This window comes from Gossypium arboreum, chromosome 10, assembly GCF_025698485.1.
Source record: "Gossypium arboreum isolate Shixiya-1 chromosome 10, ASM2569848v2, whole genome shotgun sequence".
Classification (NCBI taxonomy): domain Eukaryota; kingdom Viridiplantae; phylum Streptophyta; class Magnoliopsida; order Malvales; family Malvaceae; genus Gossypium; species Gossypium arboreum.
This window is the reverse complement of record NC_069079.1, coordinates 4283456-4308259: the sequence shown is the minus strand read 5'-3', so window position 1 is coordinate 4308259 and position 24804 is coordinate 4283456. Positions and strand designations below refer to the sequence as shown.

The window sequence follows — 24804 nt, the reverse complement described above, 5'->3', positions numbered from 1 at the left end:
ATATATTCGAGAATTTACAATTCTGAAAAACAGAATACGAAAGTTTAATGGTTCGAAAATCAGGGACTAATTTGTAGAAAATTTGACAATTTGAGTTGTACGGACTAAATTGTAAAATCTGAAAATTTCAGAAAAGGGACCGTTTTGCAAAACTGTACAAAATGGGGTTTAAGACTGAACTGTAGAATAAGAAATCTGTTTTTAATGAATTAAATTGAAGAATAGTAAAAATTTAAATTTTAATGACTAAATCGTAAAAACTATAAAGTTGAAATTTTAGGGACTATTTTATCAAAACTGTAAAATTTGAGGAATAGAGCCTGTTTTCTCACTCCTAAACATTTAGTTATAAATTTGGGCATTATAATTATAAACTTTGATTTCATGAAATATTTGATCAATAATTGTGTATAAAATTAAGTAATGAAAATTGAAATTAATAAGTTAGATTTGTTATGATTTGTATGTGATCCAAATATATTTTTAAGTTTATATATACGAATTTATGATGAATTAGTGAGAATAATTAAAATTAAATCTTAAGATTATGAAATAAGCTCGGATGGTCAATATATGTATAAATTTTATATTAAACACAAAATTGAATTTCAAATGTTGAAATTAAGTCTAATTATAGCAAATTAAGTGTCTGAATGTTATAAAAAAATTGAAATTTTTAATGTGACATTCTTTATTTGGACTTGTTATTGAATTAAGTAAAGGATGTTACAATCTGAAACGTGCTTGGGAACATACTCTAGGTCTCTCTATAGAGGTGTGTTTCTGTTGACTCTTGTTTTAATGTTGGCGTCTTTTTACTTGGGTCGCTCATGATTCACATTAGGGTTTTTCTTTTATCTTATTTTTGAGCAGTCGATAATTCTTGCATATTATGTTGGAATTAATCCTGTTGTTATTGTTATGCTTCCTGTTGACGTAGTTAGGACTCTTAATATTGTCGAAATTGTTCTTAAAAAGCTTTGAACTATTCTTGCAACATTAACTATTGTTAGGGATTGATATCTGGGTTTTGGGTGGCGTAAGCTTGGCTTTTATAACTAAGGTAAGATACATAGTATTGTTGATATGGGTAAGACTAGGTGTAATAATTGTTAAAGTTTTGATTCATTTGGGTTTGATCTTGAGTTTGTCCATTAAGGATATTGGCTTTTTTGGTTTGCCATAATGAGAAATGTGAAAATGGAAGTGGTTCACACTCACACACCAATTGTTGACACTATAATCGAAAGAGGCGGAGATAATGGTGATGTAGGATGGTTGACCTTCTCAGGGTAAGGCTAAGAGCCGCTGTAGGCAGTGGTTTAAACAATGTGATTGTAGGTTGATCAGAATTGGGAGAGAGAGAGATCCCCTTTCACAAACAAGCTTAGGGTTTATATACGTTTAGTCATGATTTTGAGGTGTCACGTGTCATTCTTTTATTAGTAGTCTCAAATTAAGTTGGTCAAGTACTCTATCCCTATAGACTTATGTAAGATGGTAATTAGGCACAATGCCAATCACTTCATATGAGATGTGACCGTTAGTATTAAAAGAAGCAGTCCCTATGCAAGGCCCACATAGTTGAGGAGTTGTTTTTAAGGATTTTTCTGAAAAACAGTTCAGAAGAGTAGGTGGCTGAAACTAGAGGTATATTGGAAAAAAAATATGAAAGGGAAACAAAAAATTTCAATGCCAGCCACCAATTTTCTTTTTCCTATTTTTTATTCATTAATTGAACTAATAGGCATTGTTAAGTCTCCAAACAGTAGAGTTAAATTGTATTTTAGAATCGCAAATTCCAACAGAGGCTAAAATATAATTGGTACATGCATACAGTGCTTTACACACGATGAAGTCTACAACCATCGGAAAATGAGAAAAATATTCCGTTTGAGCAGCCGGTAACAAAAGTTTGCCCTAGAGAACTGACCAGATGCACCGTCTGTGGAAAACCCCGGTCATCGGGATGAAAGAGATCCTGCAATCATTTGCACGAAAACCATGGAAGAAAAGGATCACCTAATATGGAGTTTATAATATGATACAACACTTCCTAACTGCTAATTGTTGACATACTACAAGCCTTCCACATTAAAGTCATGCATATACAAACTAAAATAGTGTTTGAATTTAGGTTCTCCTTCAAAAAAATATCATAGGATGATAATAAATTTACACTTCAATGATATGTATGCTCTGCAAGCTGGTATTATATATACTAACCCTTCTTTTCTTCCGGTTTTCCTTCCTCTGTTGTTTTCCATACAATATCTTTTAACCCGGCAGATATATTATTATAGAACTGTAAATTTGAGAAAGCAGTGTGTAAAATTAAGGAAACATAAAGCTAGGAGGGGAAAAACAAAGGCGTTATTTCTAAACAGGGAACACCAAAGTGATATCCATCGCATGCTTTTACATGATGAGTGACCACGGTTATAGGTAAATTTGTAAAGGGTAAATTACACTGGTAGTCACTCAACTATTAGTAAAAATAACTTGGCAACTTTTTAAATTTGGTATAATAGAAACTTTAATCCACAATATTTATACATTGTGTTAATTTAGTCTTGATTTCAAAAAAGTTAACCTTCAAAATTTACGCATTGTGTGATTTGTTTTTTTTTTCAGTTTTACTTTTATTTGTGACATTTAGGATTAATTTTTTCGATACAATGTGAAAAGCATTGAAAAAAAAAATAAATTATATAATGTGTAAATGTTGAGAGTTAAAATTTTTAAAATCAAAACTAAATTGACACAATGTATAAATGTTAAGGTTAAAGTTGCTATTATGCCAATTTAAAAGCTGGCTGGCTGATTAAAAAAGAAAAAATTGAATAGTTAGGTGACCAAAAAAGAAACTTATCAATAGCTGGGTGGCTACAAGTGTAGTTTACCCACTAGTAAATAAAACTATCCACTGGTATCTGACAGGCCTAGAACTTATATTCAATAAGAAAGTGTTTTCATAAGCAGCACTATATAAGTTCTAATACCTTGTGAAATTCCAGGGTATCTCCTCCAGACTTTCGAAGTTCAACCATGCAGACTGAAGGAGCCACCTGAAGAATCTGAAGATGGAAACAAGCAGGGTTAAAGGGGTGAAAACAGCTGAAATTATGCGCAAAAAGATAATGACTAAACGAGAGGTACCTCTGTTGTAACAGCCAAATGACCCTTTCGTCCGGGTTTTTCTCCTAACAGCTTAATCTGTGACATGTAAAAGAAAGTGAATCATCAAAAATCAGAAAATAATTAAGCATGTTATAACTAATATCTGGTGAAAGATCTAAAGAGATTTACAGTTCATTCAGTGTCCAATTGTCCATCAGATGTAGGACGCACAAAGATTAAATGCAGTTAAAATTTAGAGTAAACCTTATTGTTAGTTTTCTTCACATCAAAACCCAAGGGCAATGCAGCTTCCTCTATTTTAGAGACTATCTCATTTGCAGGACTTTTTGATGTGAATCTTGTTTCCCGTTTAACTAGTCCCTGTAATCAAAATGTCAAGAGTGCCATGGGTATTTTTCCCATTTTCTGTTTAGTATATCACATAATGATTTAAAGATAATTGGTTAACATACCATTTGCTTCTCAAACAGACAACTGAGGTCAAGACCTTGAGACGTCGAGATAAGTTGAAATGCGTTCATCATAGCAGGTGCTGCAGGCCTTTCTTCTCGTCGTTCAACGACAAGGTTTGGAGATCCCTGTTATCAAAACCATGTACACAGACTCATCCCATTGTACCAACAACACAAAACCATGTTCCATATGTGAAAAACACAACTCTTACCCCTGATTCATTGAAAATGGAATCCACATCAACAAGAGTAACATCAGCTTCCTCAAACTTAGGTGGCTTATATCCTTTCTTAAACCACTCATTCTCAAGAATCTCAGCAATTGTTATCCTCTAGTTTAATCACAAGTAGTAAAGAATGAAAACTATATTCATATACAACTGAAGAAAAAAAGGGGAAAACATGAAAAAAAGGAGAAAAGTATGTACAGTCAATGGATTAGGATCTAGAATTCTTTTGATTAATTTCTTTGCACTTGATGAAAACCATGGAGGACAATTGAAATTCGCCTTAAATATCTGCAGTCAGACAGGGGACTCTTTTAGAGAAAGCATTTTATATGCAGAAGACAAAAATCAAACTTCAAGTTGGTTGGTCACTAACATGACAACTAGGCTGATACAAACATGGCAGGTATCTTTTTTTCTTTGCTTATATGTGTACATGTGTTCTCTTTGATAATGAATTGGCACGTAATAACACATGACACTCTAGCAAAATTGTTTACTTTGAAGTAAAAGGAAAAAAGAAATTTGAGAGATAGAAATAGAGAACAAGCACCAGATTATATAAAGCCACTAAATTGGTGTCATCAAAAGGCAAGTAACCAGCCATTAAGACAAAGAGTATAACACCACATGACCACACATCTGCTTTAGCTCCATCATAACCTTTACTTTTTATCACCTAGAAAGTGATAGAAAAAAGGAAGTAATAAAAGTAAAGTTAATAGATCATTAAGAAAAAGGAATCTTGCTTACAACAAAAGCTTATCTACCTCTGGAGCAACATAATTTGGTGTTCCACATGCTGTGTAAAGTAAACCGTCCGCCTATACAAAAAGGATCAAATAATCAGTTTTAGTTATTCTACCAGTATCTTATGAAAAGATGAACGATAAACACCCATCCACCAATGTGGTACGTGATGGAAACACCATTGCCATATGCTTCTACGGTTAATCACCTCCTTTGATACCCACAAAATTTAATCACCTAAGCAAAGGTCAAACCACATACATGCAAGGTAGACAAAAATGGTCATCTTTAACTCGTGGAAAAGCAAATGAGTAGTATAAGACTGCACAATTACGAAAAAGCAGCACACATAGAAGAAATCCATAATGAATGTAAGATATTGTATAAATGTTATCACTTACAGAGAGAGGTCATAAGACAAGAAGACAACACACTTACTCGAACTTGTTGAGGTAAAGCACTCAAACCAAAATCAGAAACTTTAAGAACTCCATTAGCATCTAGCAGCAAATTCTCAGGCTGTTACAAAATATTATATCAAATAATTTTACATATTTAACTGCTATAGGCGAAAGGAGGGGTAAAAGTACCTTAGAGACGCCTGTACTAAGTGTCGGATTGCATTTTGTCCCATTTACTAAAAGAATGGGCAGATTAGTTTTTGTATGTTAGATCAGAGACCGAATTTGTCATTTTATTAAAAATTTCATCTTTTTCTATAATTAAAATATGGCCCTTGTATGTCAACATGAAGTACAAGTGGCACATCGCGTATCCTTGTCCGGTTATTCCATCAACTACATCAATTTTTAACAGTACAAATAGATGAAATTTTTAACAAAAAAGACCATTTTGCTCTTCGAACTAATGTATAAGGACTAATTTACCCATTTTTTGAGTAGATAAGACAAAACTCAATCTGATTGCTAATACAGCGGCCTCCATGGTACTTTTACCACGAAGGGGTAGTGAACACAAACTATATCCTACACCTTCAGGTCTCTATGATAAACACCTCTGCTATGGCAATAATCTACAGCATTAATAAGCTGATGAAAATACGTTCTAGCGTCATCTTCCTTTAATCTCCCCCTGCGAGCCTGGTATTGGTCCATAAATAAGATGAATGCCATTAAATGAATCCTGATAGCACATTTCCAAAACAAAGGCGCATATTTGTTACTATCAATGTCTTACAATATTGTCAAAAAGTTCCCCACCAGTCACGAATTCTAGAACAATATAAATTTTTGTTTTGCTAGCCATCACCTACACAAACAATACCAGTGGAAGTCACCAAGAAGCATAGACAAGAAACAAGCAAACAAAGTAAAATAGAAAAAAATTGTGCCAAACCTCAAACATACGGATGACATTTGGGTGTTTAATGAGTTTCATGATTGAAATTTCGCATTTAATCTGCGAAGGACAAAGAAAAAGAATAAGATAGCATGTGCAAAGAACATAATAGCATCTTTCTTATTTAAAAAGATATAATGATAAATTTAACTCTTATTACATTTTTGTCATTTCAATTCTTATTTTTCATTTGAACTAAATTTAATTTTAATATTTAAAAGAAATCGAATTTGACCAATATTTCCAAAAGAATTAAATTGCTTTTAAAATAAAAATAAAAATAGGGACTAAAATATTATAATTTTAAATATGATAATTTGCATTTCAATTCACGTGAAAGTGAGATTGTCATAACACCAATTTTATAACATTTTAACTTATTCTGAATAGATTATGGGTTTAAATTTAATTAAAAAATGTTAAATTGACAAAAAAATAAAAACTTTTAAAACTATTGAAGTTTGGTTCTTAAAAACTCGATATGCTTGCTAGTTGTTTTAACACTCTATTTGTCCTCCAAACAAGTCAACTTATGCTCACAATCAATGTTTGAGTCCCAAGAAAATCAAAGAAAAGGCAAGAAAGAGAAACAATAAAAAATTAAGATTACAAAGTCAATTCATAATTAGCATCCTAATTAATCCAAAACTAAAGACGAAAAGAATCATTCAAATAAATATAAATACCTGACTAATCATCTTGTGCTTCAAAACTTTTTCTTTATCAAGAATCTTGATTGCTACATTTTCTTGAGTCTCTACATTCCTCGCAAATTTCACCTTTGCGAATGTTCCTTCTCCCAACGTCCTCCCTAGCTCGTACTTCCCCACACGTGTCCTGCTATTCGAGCTCGTGCGAGTCGTCATCACTTTCTCTCCCCCCTTTTTTTTTAAGTTCCTCGTAATTTTCTTTTCAAAAAATGGGCATCTTTTTCAATTTTCCCTTTGTTTATATTAAAGCTTGCTGTCAATCAAAGACCTCTTTTTCTTCCATGGTTGCCACTTGCCATAGCTGAGACTTGGCCACCCTCATTTTGTTACCAAAAAATAAGAAAATAAAACTCAATTTATGAAGATTAAAATGGGAAAAGAAAATGTAGTTGGATAGATTAATGGGGGAAAATTTTGGAAAGAGAGAAAGCAGAAGAGTGGGTGAAGGTATCCCATGAAATCGGATAAATGAGCGGTGAAGAAAATTGGTTAAAGAAAGGGAACGAATGTAGATGAGCAATGAAAACAGCTTCCTTCATGGATTCGTTAGCAAAATTTCCCAAATCAGTTAGTCTATTAAAGCCTAAAGGCTACAGTTTGGTTAAAATATGATTTTAGTCCCTGTACTTTGATAAAATTAAAATTTAATCCCTATACTTAATTAGATAAATTATTTTTCTAATTTAAAATATTCATTCAATAGTTAACATTGTTAATATTTTTTTATCAATATTTGTCATCTTGGTATGTTAGTTAGATTGATGCTGCCTATATTGACAAAAATAAATATATTGATAAATTTTAATAAAAATTACAAAGAAAGATAATAATTAGACTAAAATTTTAAATAAAAATAAGAAGATTGAATTGTTAACTTTTAAAGTATACAGATTAAATTTCAATCTCAATTAAATTTATTGATTTTAGATCATTTTATTCATAAATTTAAATTTTACATATGTTCATAATTGTAAGCTCCCAAATATTGGAAGGAGCCTAGGGCTTTGACCACGTACTTGTTGAAAAATGAGCTGACTACTCATAAGCAGTAGCTTGGTTAAGGGAACTCACCGGAGCTGTAGCGAAAGCGAGTCTTCATAAGGCAGTTGTCACTGCTTATGGACTCGAACTTGGGTAATCTATTCATCACTAGGATGAAACTTGGGTGAAACTAAGTGGAGGTCCGAACCGACTGATGTTGAAGAATCAGCGGATGAGTTGTGATTAGGGGTGAAATGCCACTCGAACACTATAGTTCCAATAAGGTCGGAAGCGTGTAAATTATTGTACTAAAAAATCACACAAAGTTCAATTCACAGGGAAGAAAGGTGGATCACAAGGATCTCTTGAATACCAAGTCTTTCCTCAGTCAAAATATTCCTTCTATAGTAATTTAATAGCACAATTAAATACTACTATTATACCCTTAAATATTGAAAGAAAAATAGGACAAGAAAGAACACAAGAGTTTAACGAGGTTCGGTAAATTATACCTACGTCCTCGGGCACTAACACCAGATGATAACTTTACTATCTCCAAAATATTACAAACAAATAGAATTTCTTAAGAATTCTCAAATGGGAGAAGAGAGAAAACTAAGAGAGAAAGATTGGTTGGGATGGTTGAAATGAGAAATGGTTAGGCCTATTTATAGTTGAGGTTCAGGGACTAACTTGCAAATGGCCTAAAAAATTAGGGACCAAAATTACAATTATCCCATTCAATTTTAAACAACTTGCCTACCACTTTTTCTTTCGGTGCCACTTGCACCTCCCATTTTTGACTTTCAACTCACCCTTTAATTGACTTTTCAACAATCTCCACCTTGAAGATTTGATTAGGATAATCACATCTTCACATACTTCCTTCAACTCACCAAATTTGATAAAGCTTGTAACACCCCTTACCCGTATCCGAGGCCGGGCTAAGGTATGAGGCGTTACCAGACAAACATACAAACATTAAACTAAAATACGAGCCATAAAATTTTATTCATATTTCAAAGCGTTCATTCTCTTACACATAGTCCTTTATTTGAGTCTACGGAGCCCAAAACATACTTTAGAAAGGGTTTGGGACTAAACCGAGAACTTACGAAAATCTTGGAAATTTCATGCTTTAAGGCTCCACACGCCTGTCCCAAAGTAAGTGTTCCATACACTTTGAGACACATGGTCGTGTCTCTGCTGTGGAATATACCTAGGCTATTTTCCAAGCTTTGGACAACCTTGATCTCTTACACACTTATACAAAATCAAAAGCATATAACATAGTATTCATTTAATGATTAAACATCCTCAATTAAACCACAAACATAGCATTTGTATGTCATCATACATGTGTCTCTCATACTCATTTTACCTTGTTTATTATAGTACCACTTATACATTTATACCAAGATTATCATCTTACCAAATATCTTCACTTAATCATCAAGCATTCATATTTAAAGCTAGATCATATCTTTATAAAATACCACGATTCAGATCTGTGAGAATAACATGTTTTCTGAAACATTTCAATTCAATTCCATACCCAACAAGCATTACATTGAGACTAGTCATATATATATATATATATACATGTCATGATACATAACATTCTCTTTTGTTTTCTTATAAACACATATCATTTATTTCATTATATCAATATTTCATATACCATAGTTTCCATGTATTCCACATATATTTATTTTCCTCCTCCTCCTCTCCATTCCACATCCTTAATGTATATAGCATTATTGTAAGTACGATTTCACAATTTACTAATAAATGTTCACATCAAACTGTCCACACGAGCCATAGTCACTTAATTATTTATAATTCAAGCTACAGAGCTCCGAATTAATATCCGTAAATTTCCCCTGAAACTAAACTCACATATATTTCCACCATAAAATTTTCATAATTTTTGGTTTAGCCAATTAGTACAGTTTATTCATTAAAATTTCCCCTGTTTCAGTTTCTGACAGTTCTAACCTCTCTTCACTAAAAACTAATTATCTCACAGTACAGAACTCAGATAATGTTCTTGTTGATTTATCTTGATAATAGACTCATTATGGATTTTAAAAATATAATTTTGAGCCTCTAATTATTTTTTTCCAAATTTTTGTGATTTTCCAAAGTCAGAACAGGGGATCACGTAATCATTCTGAATCAGTCTCACAAAAACATAAATATCTCAAAGTATAGAACTCTTTTGATTTCTATATTTCTTTTATATGAAATAGACTCATTAAGCTTTAATTTGATATCTCATTCAGTCTCTGATTCAATTTATACTATTTTTGGTGATTTTTCAAAATCACGTCACTGCTACTGTCCAAAACAATTTTATTGCTAATTCACTCTTTCACACTTTCTTTATATTAACCTCATTTTAACATACATATCACAAATCATTTTCACCACATTTCATACATCACAAGTATAGGCCCATGATCACAAGGTCACTATAAAATCATCCTCATGTATAACTTACTTGTTTATAACCTTACCACATCCTGGTCACTTAATGAACACATCATTCACATAACCAAGTTCCTGCACTTATTCATCACAAAACTCACAAAGCAATACATAGAGAGTCTCTCGTTGAACACTTCGGATCAATCCTCGATACTTGGTGGTTTCAGCATATAGCTCCACATATCATATAGTTCGACTCTCTTGTACACATGGTGAACACTTAGTATCACCCATGTAACCTAACCAGTTTATCTCGTAGCTCTCTTGTCTACATGGTGTCCTTCACTTGGAACCACGCATGCGACCTAGCTACATATATCCCGTAGCTCTATTGTCTACATGGTGTACACATAGTATCACCCATGCGACCTAGCTACATCATAATGTCTTGTAGCTCTCTTGTACACATGATGTGCACTCAAGACTATACATGTGACCTAGCTACATGCCATCAGATCATCCAATCTTTCCAAAGGTTCAACTGGATTTCTCTCTTTTCCAACAATTTCACCAATCAAGTAATTATCCACAAACATATTTCCAATATTTTTATAAAATATCATAATACAAGTAATAGTGATGTATTACTTACATATAAACTTACATCTCATTTAATATCAACGCAATAACATTAAATTACACATTGTCTTATTAAAATCATATGAACTTACAATTTCCCATAATATCCATAATCATAGAAATCACATTTATGTATGATAATTCAATGCACTTCATGTACCATAGACATATTTTTAAATCAATTCATAAACTTGGCACCATAATCATTTAATTTAACATAATTCAATTAATTCACTAAATTTAACTTTCAAATATAAATTACAAACATTATTGTTGTATTATTATCATACCAACTTACATACTTTCAACACCTCGGAGATCATAGTAAATATATCAATTTTACATTGAAACATGCATAAATTAATGCTTATTATACATATGAACTTACCTTGATATTAAAACGGCCATTTTACCAACTTTCCCAATTTTTAATTTTTCTCTCATTCTAGGTTCAAATCTCGTTTTCTGGGACCTAAAACATCATATTTTACTTATTTAATTAATGTACTATTCAAAACAGTCCTTAACTCAAACTTTGGAAAAATTACAATTTTGCCCCTAAACTTTTGCATATTTACACTTTTGCCCCTAGGCTCGGGAATTAAACTTCATCCCTTATTCTTATGTTTTATGACATGATGATCACTTTTCCCTTCTATGGCAACATCAAATTCTCACTCTAACATATACTTATGACTATTAGGTATTTTTACCGATTAAGCCCTTTTGCTCGTTTTCACTTAAAACTGAGTAGCACAAGTTGTCTAACATAACTTAAAACCTCATATTGTATCACAAAACACCAGAATACACAAATTTTACCTATGGGTATTTTTCCAAATATGAACCCTAGGTTGAATTATTGCTAGCATAAGCTAAATCAAGTTACCGGGACTCAAAAAACGTAAAGAACTTGAAAAACGGGGTTAGAACGAACTTACATTTGAGCTTGGGAAGCTTGAAAACCCTAGACATGGAGTCTCCCTTGGTATACACGTCCATGGTGAAGAAGATGAGCAAAATTGGCTTTTAATTTTGTATTTTAATTCATTTTACCCCTAAATGACCAAAATACCCTTACTACTAAACTTTCCAAAAGTTCCATCCATGTCCAATTTTTGTCCATAACTTAGAAATTGGTCAAATTGCTATTTAAGACCTCCTAATTAATATTTCAAATCAATTTCATACTAGAAACTTCTAGAATGCAAGTTTTACAACTTATTCAATTTAGTCCCTAACTTCGAATTAAGCACTTTATGCATAGAATTTCTTCACGAAATTTTCACACAATCATGCAATCATATCATAGACCTCAAAATAATCATAAAATAATTATTTATATCTCAGATTTTGTGGTCCCGAAACCTCTGTTCCAACTAGACCCAATTTTGGGCTATTACAAAGCTATCTTTTGTAGTGCCTCCAAATGCGCTCTCGAGCGCCATACACCTGAAGGTGTTCAAATTTTCAAGATGTTAATCAAGTTCAAACAATGATTAAACTTGATTGTTGTTACCACCTTGGTCATCATATCTGCGGGATTATCTGCGGTCGGAATCTTCTGAAGTAGAATTTTTCCTTTTTCAAAGACTTCCCGCACAAAGTGATATCTTACGTCGATATGCTTGGTTCTTGAATGATAGACTTGATTTTTCGCTAAATGAATAGCGTTCTGACTGTCACAATATAGACTAATGTGACTTTGAACAACTCCCAAGTCTTTCAACAATCCATTAAGCCAAATAGCCTCCTTAATGACTTCAGAATCGCCATATATTCCGCTTCGTAGTAGACACACCATCAGAGATCGAAGGTAGACTTCCAACTCACTGGGGCTTTCGCAAGAGTAAACAGATACCCCGTATTTAAACGACGTTTATCTAAATCACCAGTAAAGTCGGAATCAACATATCCAACTACAAACTGACCAAGTACTTCATCCTGCTCAAAAATTAAACCAACGTCTACAGTTTTTCGAAGATACCGTAGAATCCATTTCACAGCTTGCCAATGTCCTTTTCCAGGATCATGCATATACCTGCTCACAACTCCAACAGCTTGTGAAATGTCAGGCCTCGTACACACCATCGCATACATCAAACTCCCAACTGCATTAGCATATGGGACTTTCGCCATATATTCTCTTTCATCTTCAGTTTTCGGAGATAATTAAGCACTAAGTTTCAAATGAGAAGCAAGTGAGGTACTTACATGTTTTGTGTTTTCATTTACACCAAAACATTATAATACCTTTTTCAGATATTGCTTCTGATTCAAACAAAGCTTGCCTCTCTGTCTATCTCTACTTATCTCCATGCCGAGAATCTTCTTGGCCTCACCTAGATCTTTCATCTCGAACTCTTAATTCAACTGAGCCTTCAGCTTATCTATCTCCTTTTGGCTCTTCGAAGCGATTAACATATCATCAACATACAAGAGTAGATAAATAAAAGATCCGTCATGCAACTTCCGCAAATACACACAATTGTCATATTTGCTTCTTGTGTATCGCCTTCTCATAAAGCTATCAAATCGTTTGTACCATCGCCTTGGGATTGCTTCAATCCATATAGCGATTTGTTCAGCTTACAAACCCAATTTCTACCACCAGCATCTGTGTATCCTTCGGGCTGAGTCATATAGATCTCTTCTTCTAACTCACCATGCAAAAAATGCGTCTTAACATCAAGTTGAGCTAGCTCCAAATTCAACTGTGCTACCAGGGCTAACAAAATTCTAATGGAGGAATGCTTCACAACAGGGGAAAATACATCATTGTAGTCAATTCCCTCCTTCTGAGCGTAGCCTTTAGCTACCAATCTTGCCTTGTAGCAAACATCTTTCTTGCTAGGAGATCCATCTTTCTTTGTGAATACCCACTTGCATCCGATTGTCCTTTTACCTTTCGGTAATTGCACCAACTCCCAAGTATTGTTCTTCCGGAGAGACTGTATTTCTTCATCCATGGCGCATTTCCATTTGTCACTTTCTAAGCTTTGCATTGCTTCTTGATAAGTGGCAGAAATATCATCATCAACAACGGGAAGGGCGTAGGCCACTATATCAGTAAATCGAGCAAGTTTACGAATTTCTCTCCGTGGCCTTGCAACTGCAACTGGATCTGGTATACTTAATGGTTCTTGGGTCAGAACCTCTTCAACCTCTAATTCCTCCATTGTGGCTGGAGAATTAGACTTATTAACTGGGCAAATCCCCATCCGCTCAAACTCTACTGTTTTGGAGTATACTCCACCGCGTGGAGTATCGCTGATGAATATCTTCATCTACTACCTTTTCAATGTGGCGATTCATCAAAGGTAACATCTCTCGCTACAGATCATTTTCTTTGTGCTTAAGCACCAAAGACGAAATCCCTTCACTCCAGAAATGATTCCCATAAAGAGAGCTTTCTTTGCCCTCGGATCTAACTTTGACTCCTTCACATGGTAATATGCAGTGGATCCAAACACATGTAAGGAATCATGATCTGTAGCGGTTTTCGCACCATACCTCCATAGGAGTTTTTCTTTCTAATGCAGATGATGGCAACGATTAACAAGATGGCGGCAGATGTCACAACCTCAACCAAAATTGCTTGCCCAACCCAAAGATTAGACAACATACATCGAACTTTCTCCAAAGAATGTTCGATTCATACGCTCTGCCACTCCATTCTGCTGCGGTGTATCCCTAACTGTGAAGTGTCGAACAATACCATACTCTTGGCACACATCGAAGAACGGATCACTTTTATATTCCCCTCCATTGTCCGTCCTAAGCCGCTTGATTTTCTTGCCAGTCTGGTTTTCGATCATAGTTTTCCATTTAAGAAAAACTCCAAGCACTTCATCCTTAGTTTTCATGGTATACACCCAAACTCTTCTGGAAAAGTCATCAACAAAAGTAACAAAGTAGTGTTTTCCTCCCAACGAAGGTGTTTTGGAAGGCCCCCACATCTGAGTGAACATATTCCAAAATACCTTTTGTATTATGGATAGCGGTCAATTTCACTCTCTTTTGCTTTCCCGAACACAATGCTCGCAAAATTTTAATTTGCAAGCCTTTGCACCTTTCAACAATCCTTGCTTTGCGAATTTGCAAGGATTTTTCATTGCATGTCCCAACTTCATATGCCACAACCGCATTGAGTCCAATTCTTTGTTACTTAGGAAGTCTGCAATGATCGCTCCAATAACTGTACTACCTTGGTAGTAATACAAGTTATTTTTCCTGATGCCCTTCAATATCACAAGTGCGCCAAATGTCACTTTCAAAATCCCATCTCTCATAGTAACAACTGAACCATTAGATTCCAAGGCTCCCAATGAGATGAGATTTTTCTTCAAACTGGGCACGTACCGAACATTAGTCAAAACTCTGGTTGATCCATCTTGATTCTTTAATTAGATTGAACCTATCCCAATAGTTTTACAGGCATTGTCATTGCCCATATAAACAACTCCTCCATTTAGTTCTACTAAATCAGAGAACCACTCTCGGTTAGGGGACATATGATAGGTACAACCCGAATCCAATATCCACTCATCTGAATGGAACAACGATGATGATGCAACCAGTAATAGTTCAGAGTCACTGCTTTGCAACACAAGCATCTACAGCAGCTTTTCCCTTATTCTTCAGCTTTGAACAATTTTTCTTATAGTGGCCTTTCTCATGGCAAAAGGCACATTCATCTTTCCCGAGTCTGGACTTTGACTTTGATCTCCCTTTCTGAGTTTTCTTCCGAGTGTATGAACGACCTCGGACTACTAAAGCTTCAGATCTCGATTAAGTTTTTCATTTGTCCTTCTTTCTCTGTTCATAATCAGTATAAGGCCGCATGAGACTTCGCTCGAGATATATCACTCTGCCATGAAGTAGAGTAGTTTCTAGAACTCAAACTCCTCGACAAGTGACCCCAAAGACATCAAAGCCAAATCTTCATCTTTGAATGTCTCATCCAGATTTAGCAAATCGGTGACTAAGCGATTAAATTTGGTGATGTGATCATTCATTGTGGTACTGGGACATAAGTGAAGCGAAACAGTCTTTTCTTCAAGTGGAGCTTATTTTGACTGCTTTTCTTCAAAATTTTTTCTTCAAGTGCTACCCACAACTTATTTGCAGAAGTTTCCTTTGAAAAAGCATACCTCTACTCTCGAGAAAGGTACGATCGAATTGTGCCACATGCCAACCGATTGATCGCCTTCCAATCTTTCTCCTGTACATCATCTGGTTTCTCTTCATCAATGGCAATGTCTAGACCCTCTTGAAAAAGGCATCTAGAACCTCACTTTGCCACATACCAAAATGGCCCGTGCCATCAAAGATCTCCACTACCAATCTTGCATTTGCAATTGTCGGTCTTGTCCACATGGACGATGTTGAAGCTCCTACACCGACCATTTTCTCCATAATCTTTCAATATACCTAAGGAAATCTTTTTCGATGTGGAAGATCGGTTTAAGCGCAACCACAGAGCATACTACGATTAATCTTCTCTTGATACCACTTGTAGTTCCAATAGGGTCGAAGCGTGTAAATTATTGTACTAAAAAATCACACAAAGTTCAATTCCTGGGAAGAGAGGTGGATCACAAGGATCTCTTGAATACCAAGTCTTTCCTTAGTCGAATATCCTTCTATAGTAATTTAATAGCACAATTAAATACTACTATTATACCCTCAAATATTGAAAGAAAAATAGGACAAGAAAGAACACAAGAGTTTAACAAGGTTCGTAAATTATACCTACGTCCCTGCACTAACACCGGATGATAACTTTACTATCTCCAAAATATTACAAACAAATAGAATTCCTTAAGAATTCTCAAATGGGAGAAGAGAGAAAACTAAGAGAGAAAGATTGGTTGGGATGGTTGAAATGAGAAATGGTTAGGCCTATTTATAGTTGAGGTTCAGGGACTAACTTGCAAATGGCCTAAAAAATTAGGGACCAAAATTGCAATTATCCCATTCAATTTTAAACAACTTGCCTACCACTTTTTCTTTCGGTGCCACTTGCACCTCCCATTTTTGACTTTTCAACTCACCCTTTAATTGACTTTTCAACAAAACACAAAGTTAGTTGGTTCCCCTCGAAATGCATTGAGGCGCAATAGTTGATTGTACATCTAGGGGTAAAGCACTGTTTTGGTGCTGGCCGCGAGAGCGGTACCAAACTCTGAATACTAGATATGAACGCAAAATAACAAGGGTCGAGGTTGGTTTGTGAGACGATAGGGGATAAGCTTCATCGTTGAGAGGGAAACAGCCCGGACCACCAGCTAAGGCTCCTAAATAACCGCTTAACAATAGAGGAGGTAAGAGTGGCAGCCACCCTTGAAAGAGTGCGTAATAGCTCACCTTAACAACAGAGTGATTAATGATTAAGAGAATGGTTCAAATAATGTTTTTTTTTAGTGAATTGTAAAAGAATGATAAAACTCTAACAATAACGTGATTAATGCGACTTGAATCTAAGTCGGTCAATTTGGTGTTAAATTCGTAATGTTCTTATTGATGAAAATATGAACATTTCTGGCTTACATTTACAGCACATATATAAGTCTCAGCAAAGTTTTGGCCAGTGATCATCAAGCCAATCCCCCGGGACTTATCTAATTAGCTAGTTGTTGAAGAAAAAAGTAGGGATTAATTATCAAAAAAACAAGGGATTGAAGATACATATTCTTCAAATATACGATCGTTCTAGTTACTGAAAATTAAAAAACTGGACACTCCTTTGAGAAAAATACTTGGAGTGAGCCGTCACAGTAGTAGCTGAAGAAGATGAAGCAGCAGCAGCAGTCACCATAGTAGCACCTGCTGGAATTGTAGTTGATGATAAACTCTTTGAACCATCAAGATTATCCTCTTCATTAATGGTATCCAACATCGTCCTTGTTCTTTGTCTCATCACAGTAACAAACTGTGGTGGAGCAACTTCCATGATAAACCTCGGAAGACGTGAACTCGCCATGTCTGTAAGTAAGTAAAAGCTTTGAAGATGTTTTGAAACGAGAAAATCCCAAGAAAGAACCCTGGTTTTTTGGATAAGCACAATGCTGAAGCTATGTATTTGATAAGATTTATATAAGGAAGAACATGGTTTGGCTTGCATTGAAATGGTGGTCTTAATCAAAATTTTAACTCTTAGTGCCGACACTTACTTTTTGATATTAATTAGCAAAAGTTATATTTGATGTTTGATGTTTCAGAAACAAGATCGTAAGAGATAAGTACATAGTAGGGACCTTTGCAGATATGCATTAATGGCTTGGAAAATTTGCACTTTTCTTGGCTGAAGCGGCACCTTCTAAATTTGTGCCATCTGCCCAGTCCTCTTACCTTGCCTTGCGGAGCCATGAAAGGTTGAAATCGACAATAAATTTCTTGAAAAAACTTGCACGACTGGAACTCATTGGTTTCCATCACTTGAAGATTACATCTCTCTCAATCATTTATGGATAGAAATGAAGATGAAAATCGTGAAGGAAAGAAAAAAGTACTCCAATGAAGACCGGTTCCTCATCCAACATATTCAGACATGGCATAGGTCATAATTTTTCAAATACATAATTTGTTTTTTGAATAAATAATAGTATACAATCTCAATTTTAAAAGTGAACAAATAAATATTATTAATCACGACATTAATATATATAAATACACGAAAAAATAACTTAACATAAATATCCAAACGTAAATTTATGAAGACATCTTGTGGCTTTGGTATGTTTATAACTTGTATGTCGAAATCCTAATGAAGAAATTGGGCCATCTTAAATTTAAATAAGTAATTATATTTCTGTACTTTTAGCCCAATTTCAAGGATAGTAATGGCCCATCATCACTCATTCTGATAATACCCTAAAACCCTAGAAAACCCCCTAAATTTCCTTTCTCCTTAGTTGCTTCCTCAACCCCCGTCAGAGAAGGTGCAAAAAAATCCACTGTTTCCTTTATATACTTGGTGTTTCTATCTGGGTTTTCTTTTAATTGCATGAAAGTTCTAATCTTTCTCTCTCTGTTTTTACAGTTTGTGTTTATTTTGATCGGATAAGATGTATCTCCAGTTCTACATAAATGAGAATGGTGACAAAGTTTACACCACTAAGGTAAATCCCATATACCCATCACTTTTTTTATTGATAATTAGTTAAAACTACAAATATTCTGAGGTTTGTATTAATTCCACAATTTGATAAGTTCTGCATATGGTGATGGAGACTGTGAGATTGACGACCTTATATGTAGTATGTGCTCCAAAGTTTGAACTTTTTAGTTTTGAAAGCTGAGTTTTTAGCTTAATTTTCTCTAAAACCTGTAACTTAGCTGAGGACTTTTTTATTGCGGAAGCACGAAATTTTTGGTGGAATTTCGCTTTCTTAATAATTGAGGGAGTAACCCTGGAATGATTTAAATGTGAAATTTGGGACTGTGATTAAGTTTTAATCTCTGTCCTGCTGTCTAGCATAGGCTGTCTTTCATCATATTATCTTTGTTGTAGCAATATTTTAGGTTTCTAACATATGGATAATCAATATTTCGCAAATTATTCTTTATATTTACATTTGTATGGATTTTATGTGCAGAAAGAATCGCCACATGGGCTGCCTACTCAGTCTGCTCATCCAGGTAATATGGCCTGAAGCATTTTATCTCATTTCTGGCATACACTGATCATTAGTTTTATAGTCTTTTTTACATTTTTCTTTCTTTCATGGTCCTTCTGATTGTACCCTTTATGAGCAATTCTAGCACATTTTATGTTTGACCCTGCTTGTCTATTGAGGGGTGCGCACACACACACGCACTTATTCGGTATTCATGTAAGCTGCTTTGATCTACATTATTTTGTTTTGCCCATCTTGATTGAAAATCAACACAAGATGATTATCATGATGGAGAATTGGTAATGATCTGAGCTCTGATTACATGGTCATTAGCTATCTGTCTCTTATTTATCCAGTCATCAGCAAGTTGGTACCGCTTTGTTTCGTCCATGGCACTTAAACAGTAATGGGTGGAAAGTTGCACAGAAATCTTATTCATAAGTACTGTAATGTTATCTAATGATTGTCTTTTTGATCTTTTACCAACATTCGCACAGCTCGTTTCTCCCCCGATGACAAATACTCAAGACAAAGAGTTCTTTTGAAGAAGCGTTTTGGATTATTGCCCACCCAGCAGTCGCCACTAAAATACTGAAACATTTCATGTCATGCATGCTGCACTTTTATATAGCATACTTGGTGTCTTTGTATGTGTAATGAAGTTCCTCTTCGGCTCATATCTGAGTCCCTTTATGATGACGATGATGATTTAAAATTACAAACAGCTAAGTAACTTGAGTATTTTGTTTGTTCCAAGAGTAGATTAAGTCTTGTTATCCCTTCTTTGTTTTAAGTATTAGGTTTACTATGTTCCTATCTCAAAAGTTAAGCCCCTCCTCTTATTACCAATTGGTTTTGGGTTAGGTTAGATGCTTAACATGATATCAAAGCTTTTATAAAAATATTTAATTATAGTTTGATTATTTTATTTCTATTATTAATTTCGAGTTTGGGTCAATCTTGGGTTTGGGTTTTCTGAGTTCAATGTTGGAGCTTTTTTGAGTTCAGATTTTTCAAGTTGGGTTCTTTTTTTGTTAAATTCGGTTTCAATGGGTTTGGGTTCTTTTTGGGTCGGGTCCAGTTTGTCATCTCTAGGGCTGCATGTGAAGAGAGTGTTAAGTGTTGTTAACTTAAGGATGGGTTTGGATGTACCGTGTGTTTATTTACGGTTCGTGTAAAACCTTTTAGCGTGAGACAAAAAGTAAGTCAACCGCGTCACATTTCTCTACTCATTCAAATTCACCCTAAATCTGCTAGGTAATAGATTTATAGTGCCTTTGAACATTTTGTTTGTGTTTCATCCTATTTTTTAATTTGTAGAATTTGATTTTTAACTTAAAAAAAAATAGTCCGATTTTTAATAAACATGAGTAAAATTTGATTTGATTTGAAAAATTAAAAAAATTGAGTTAATTGAATCGAATTATTTGATTTAAGTAATTCTAGTTTTGAATTTGAGTTGTGTTGAACCTTACAACTTGAATAAAAAATTAGTGTAAATATTCTTTTGATCTTTATTAATTTTAAAATGAGTAAATTGGTCACCTTCTCAACAAAAATTAAAAAAATTGAATATTTGTTAAAATTTTAAAATTTATATTTAAAAATTTTAAAAATATATAAAGAATGTTAAAACTTTTCTAAAATAATAATTTTGGGACCTAAATAAGTTAATTAATTATTTAATTTTATTATATTAAAATATTTTAGGTTTGAAAATTATTTGCTCTAAAATGAAATTAGTTATATTATAACAAAATTTTAATTTGATATGTTTACTTTCTTAATTGAACTCTTTAAAATTTCAAATTGAGTGAGGATTATAAAATAGATTAATTCAGAATTTGATTTTGGAGCTTTTGCTTTCGTTTTTTTACAACCTTGTCTCTTATTGTTTGTAAATATCTTTTCATATAGTAGAATATTTTCATTGAAAAATAAAAAACACAAACCAACTGGTAGTGATATTGAATTTAAACTAGGAAGGGCTCAAAAATTCTCCGGGATATGCCAAAGCACATTCCAAGAACACAACACATAATAACCAACAAAACCTGATAGCTGACACTATCCGCAGCCTGTTTGAACAGAAACCTGTACCGTGTATGACACCATCCGCAGTCTGTTTGAGCAGAATCCTGTGCCCTATCTATGAGGGCAACCACTGAAAGCTAAGCGCCTGATATGTCTCAAATCAGATTCCTCCAAAAACCAACTTTTTGTTGTTCAACTTGAAACCTTGATCCCTACCAAAAATGGCCAATCAGGGCAGCAAACAAATTATTTTAACACCCGCACTATCATTTATCATGAATTTTCAGAAGCAAACCATGAAAAGATACCTTCAAACTTTGCACTATGACCTAAGTTGAATCAACCATAGGTATAGTGATAAATAATTTGAGTTTAAATATCGATTAACATTAATTTCAGTTCCACTTACGACTTACTAAAGAGAAAAAAAAAATCTCAAAACTTAGCAGAACTAACTGGAGTTAAAAGGGTTCTTGGTCCCTAAAAATTTGAAAAATTATCATTGAGTTCTTCAAAATTTAATAGCAAGTTGTGACTGCTAAAAACTATTGAACAAACCAAAAATCATGTTCACTCCAATCAAAAGAATAATGGGTTGTAGGCAAGGCAAGAAGATATAGTTGGCATGGAAGGGAAAGATCCAAAGAATTTCCTTATACTTAAATTGGTTGTGGTCCAAAGCAGTTCACATGCATATCCTGTTTGGTACTAAGTGACAACGAGGCCTCAATACGGATGATGATACAATAAGGTCATCCAAAATTTTATAGCAAAAAGCCAATTTGATCCTTTTTAAGTGTTCAAACTTTTTAAGTTAGCCTTTTATTCAGGGCATGAACAGCCAAATCACTTTTCTAGCTACCCATTAATTAGGGTCCACAACTTATGTCTATTTGAAATTACACTTTTAAGACACTTCGACAATTCAGCTTCTTTCGGATTCTTGCACGTTCTTTTTCAAATGGGTATTTGTATTCGTACGTTTTCTTGTGTTATAATAATGTCTAAGATATTATATATATTTGTATATATTTTGATAAGTTAATAATTTATTTTATGCAGCTAATTGAGTCTTAACTCAATTAACATAAATATTGTTGTTAATGCGGGAGGATGTAGGGTTAAGTACATTAAAACGCATTATCATTCTATTTATGAGTTAGGGGACTATGAGTAATTCTATTTATTGTCCCCAAAAAAGCAAATACGTTAACCTTGCAAAACTCTCTAAATAAAAAATGAACAAAGTTAGTTTTTATACATTCATCCATTTCTATTGTTAAAAATGGGCGTAGCTGATGGAATAATCAAACAGTTACACATGGCATGCCACATGTACCTCATGTTGACGTACATGGACCAATTTTTAATGGTAGAAATTGATGAATTTTAATCTAACGTACAAAGGCTAATTTGCTTATTTTTTGAGTAAAAGGGGTAAAATGCAATCAAACTCCTACTAGAATGACCTCCATAGTACTTTCACTATACCTTTTGGTTGCATTTTAGGCTATTTATTGAAAAAATGGACAAATTATCCTCTGCACATTTGATAAATAAGCAAAACAATTTCTCCATCAAAATTTGGTGTTTATATATAAGGTATAATTTCAAATTTAGCTCTCGACCTTCATATATTTATTCAATTTGACCCCAACTCTTTTATTGGAAATAAATTAGAAAATTTTGAATCTAATAAGGCTAAAGGCCTTACTAACAAATTAAAAAAATCAATTAATCCCTTTAAAAATTAAAATTATTGAAAAAGTCATAAAAATTATAAATAAGGTTTAAAAAGTTATAAAAATTTAAATTTATAAAATTTTTATTAAAAATAACAACATCGACCCATTAAAATTTAATGGTTATAAGATTTGAAAAATTTGACCCTTACTCTTTTATTGCGTCACTATTATTATTATTTAATAAAAAATATATTTTAAATTTTTATAACTTTTTCATAAATTTTGTCTATAATTTTATGATTCTTTAATAATTTTAAATTTTAAATTAGTTTAATTGTTTATTTTAATTTGTTACTAACATCTTTTGACCTTTTAGCGTTACTAATTTAAATTTTTTTAATTTACTTCCAATAAAAATTTAAGGGTCAAATTAAATAAATATATAAAGGTCGAAGGCTAAAATTATTATTATACATTATATATAAATACCAAATTTTAACGAAACTGTTTAGCTCACTCAACTAATTTATCCATCTTTCAATAAAAAATTAAAATGCAATCTTAAATATAATACTGGAATTTTGTACTGCTTTTACCTATTTTACCAGTCATGTTATAATATAACATATTGAGGATCCAAGAAGATTATGTACACAAGGACAGCAAGAATGGAAAACGATTGTGCTTTGCTTTAGATAACGGTAGGGCCACGTGTCCATATATTTTAATTTTTCTATGGAAAACATTTATATGATATAAATGAAGTATCTTAATTAAACTTGAAAAAGTGTGTTATGAATGTGTTTTAGTTAAGCAAAAATTAAAATTCACGTAATTAATAATTGTTGATTTCCAATCCAGTTAGTGATATAATCACAATAGATTTATGTTGAAATGAATTTTTAATTAACATTAGATCTTAGTCCTAAACTTTGGATTATTATTTATGATAATAAAAACAAGAATTTGTTGGTTTGATGAAGAAAGGAGTGTCAAGGTTGAAAGAAAATTGTAGTTTGTTTTGCGGAGAGAATTGAGATTAAGTGAGGGAAGTCTCTCAGAGTTGACACCAGAGGTGTGTATGGGCCGGGCCGGGTCGGGTTCAGACCCAGCCTAACTAAAAATTTAGGTCCGTTTGTTAGCTCCAGGCTTGGCCCGGCCCGAAAAATGGGCATAAAATTTTGCCCAAGCCCAACCCGAATAAAAATGTTAAAACCCGAGCTCGACTCGGCCCGCCCATATTAATTTTATATTATTTTTATATAATTTTAAAATATATATAAATCATCAAAATACTAAAAACATTAAAATAAATATTTCTCAACAAACTGAAAATAAATTTTAAAAATACTAAAAACACTAAAATAGATGCAATTTAACAAGCAAATGCCACTAAAATAATAACAAAATTAGCAAATGTCTTTAAAATAATAAAAAAATTAACAATAAAATAAATTTTATATAATATCCAAACAATAATAACAAAATAGTAGCAACATAATAGTAAAACAGTAGCAAAATAGGGAGAAAATAATAAGAAAATAATATTAAAAAAATATTTTTTTTCATCTAGTGAATTCGGGCCGAGCTGGGCCGGACCAAAAATGTCTTACCCGAGGCCCAGTTCTTTTTTTTAAATGGGTCATATTTTTTTGTCCAAGCCCATTTTTCGGGCCTATATTTTTTTCCAAACCCTCTCACATTTCAGGCGGGCCTTCGGGTCGGGCAGGGTGGCTCGGCCCATGCACACCTCTAGTTGACACATGTGAGTTGCT

At 33.5% G+C, this 24804-nt stretch overlaps 3 protein-coding genes across 3 annotated transcripts; 1 reads left to right on the top strand and 2 right to left on the bottom strand.

The window, feature by feature from the left end:
• Window positions 1-1687: 1687 nt before the first annotated feature.
• Window positions 1688-7184, bottom strand: LOC108488389 (CBL-interacting serine/threonine-protein kinase 23). Its single transcript, XM_017792668.2, has 15 exons — window positions 6616-7184; window positions 5927-5989; window positions 5768-5839; window positions 5563-5670; window positions 5009-5089; window positions 4591-4644; window positions 4374-4499; window positions 4022-4111; window positions 3806-3925; window positions 3594-3719; window positions 3385-3501; window positions 3160-3216; window positions 3003-3077; window positions 2227-2305; window positions 1688-1981 (listed from the first exon to the last, which is right to left on the bottom strand). Exons 1-15 carry the CDS (start codon window positions 6793-6795, stop codon window positions 1962-1964), a joined length of 1368 nt encoding a protein of 455 aa, XP_017648157.1. The 5' UTR covers window positions 6796-7184; the 3' UTR covers window positions 1688-1961.
• Window positions 7185-17184: 10000 nt separating this feature from the next.
• LOC108488898 (uncharacterized) lies at window positions 17185-17786 on the bottom strand. The gene has a single exon (XM_017793175.2). It carries the CDS (start codon window positions 17672-17674, stop codon window positions 17408-17410), a length of 267 nt encoding a protein of 88 aa, XP_017648664.1. The 5' UTR covers window positions 17675-17786; the 3' UTR covers window positions 17185-17407.
• A 715-nt stretch (window positions 17787-18501) lies between these two features.
• Window positions 18502-20134, top strand: LOC108488424 (H/ACA ribonucleoprotein complex subunit 3-like protein). Its single transcript, XM_017792702.2, has 4 exons — window positions 18502-18632; window positions 18734-18812; window positions 19290-19332; window positions 19808-20134. Exons 2-4 carry the CDS (start codon window positions 18759-18761, stop codon window positions 19903-19905), a joined length of 195 nt encoding a protein of 64 aa, XP_017648191.1. The 5' UTR covers window positions 18502-18632; window positions 18734-18758; the 3' UTR covers window positions 19906-20134.
• Window positions 20135-24804: the final 4670 nt, after the last annotated feature.

Bases quoted from the DNA above. Each gene is read 5' to 3' on its own strand.
- LOC108488898 (XM_017793175.2), bottom strand. From the start codon at position 17,674: ATGGCGAGTTCACGTCTTCCGAGGTTTATCATGGAAGTTGCTCCACCA.
- LOC108488389 (XM_017792668.2), bottom strand. From the start codon at position 6,795: ATGACGACTCGCACGAGCTCGAATAGCAGGACACGTGTGGGGAAGTAC. The intron at 5,840-5,926 runs GTTTGGCACAAT...TTGTTTGTGTAG, and splicing joins ATGTCATCCGTATGTTTGAG to GTGATGGCTAGCAAAACAAA. The intron at 5,090-5,562 runs GTGTAGGATATA...ATTTTGTAACAG, and splicing joins TTTATCATAGAGACCTGAAG to CCTGAGAATTTGCTGCTAGA.
- LOC108488424 (XM_017792702.2), top strand. From the start codon at position 18,759: ATGTATCTCCAGTTCTACATAAATGAGAATGGTGACAAAGTTTACACC. The intron at 18,813-19,289 runs GTAAATCCCATA...TTTTATGTGCAG, and splicing joins ACAAAGTTTACACCACTAAG to AAAGAATCGCCACATGGGCT. The intron at 19,333-19,807 runs GTAATATGGCCT...ACATTCGCACAG, and splicing joins TACTCAGTCTGCTCATCCAG to CTCGTTTCTCCCCCGATGAC.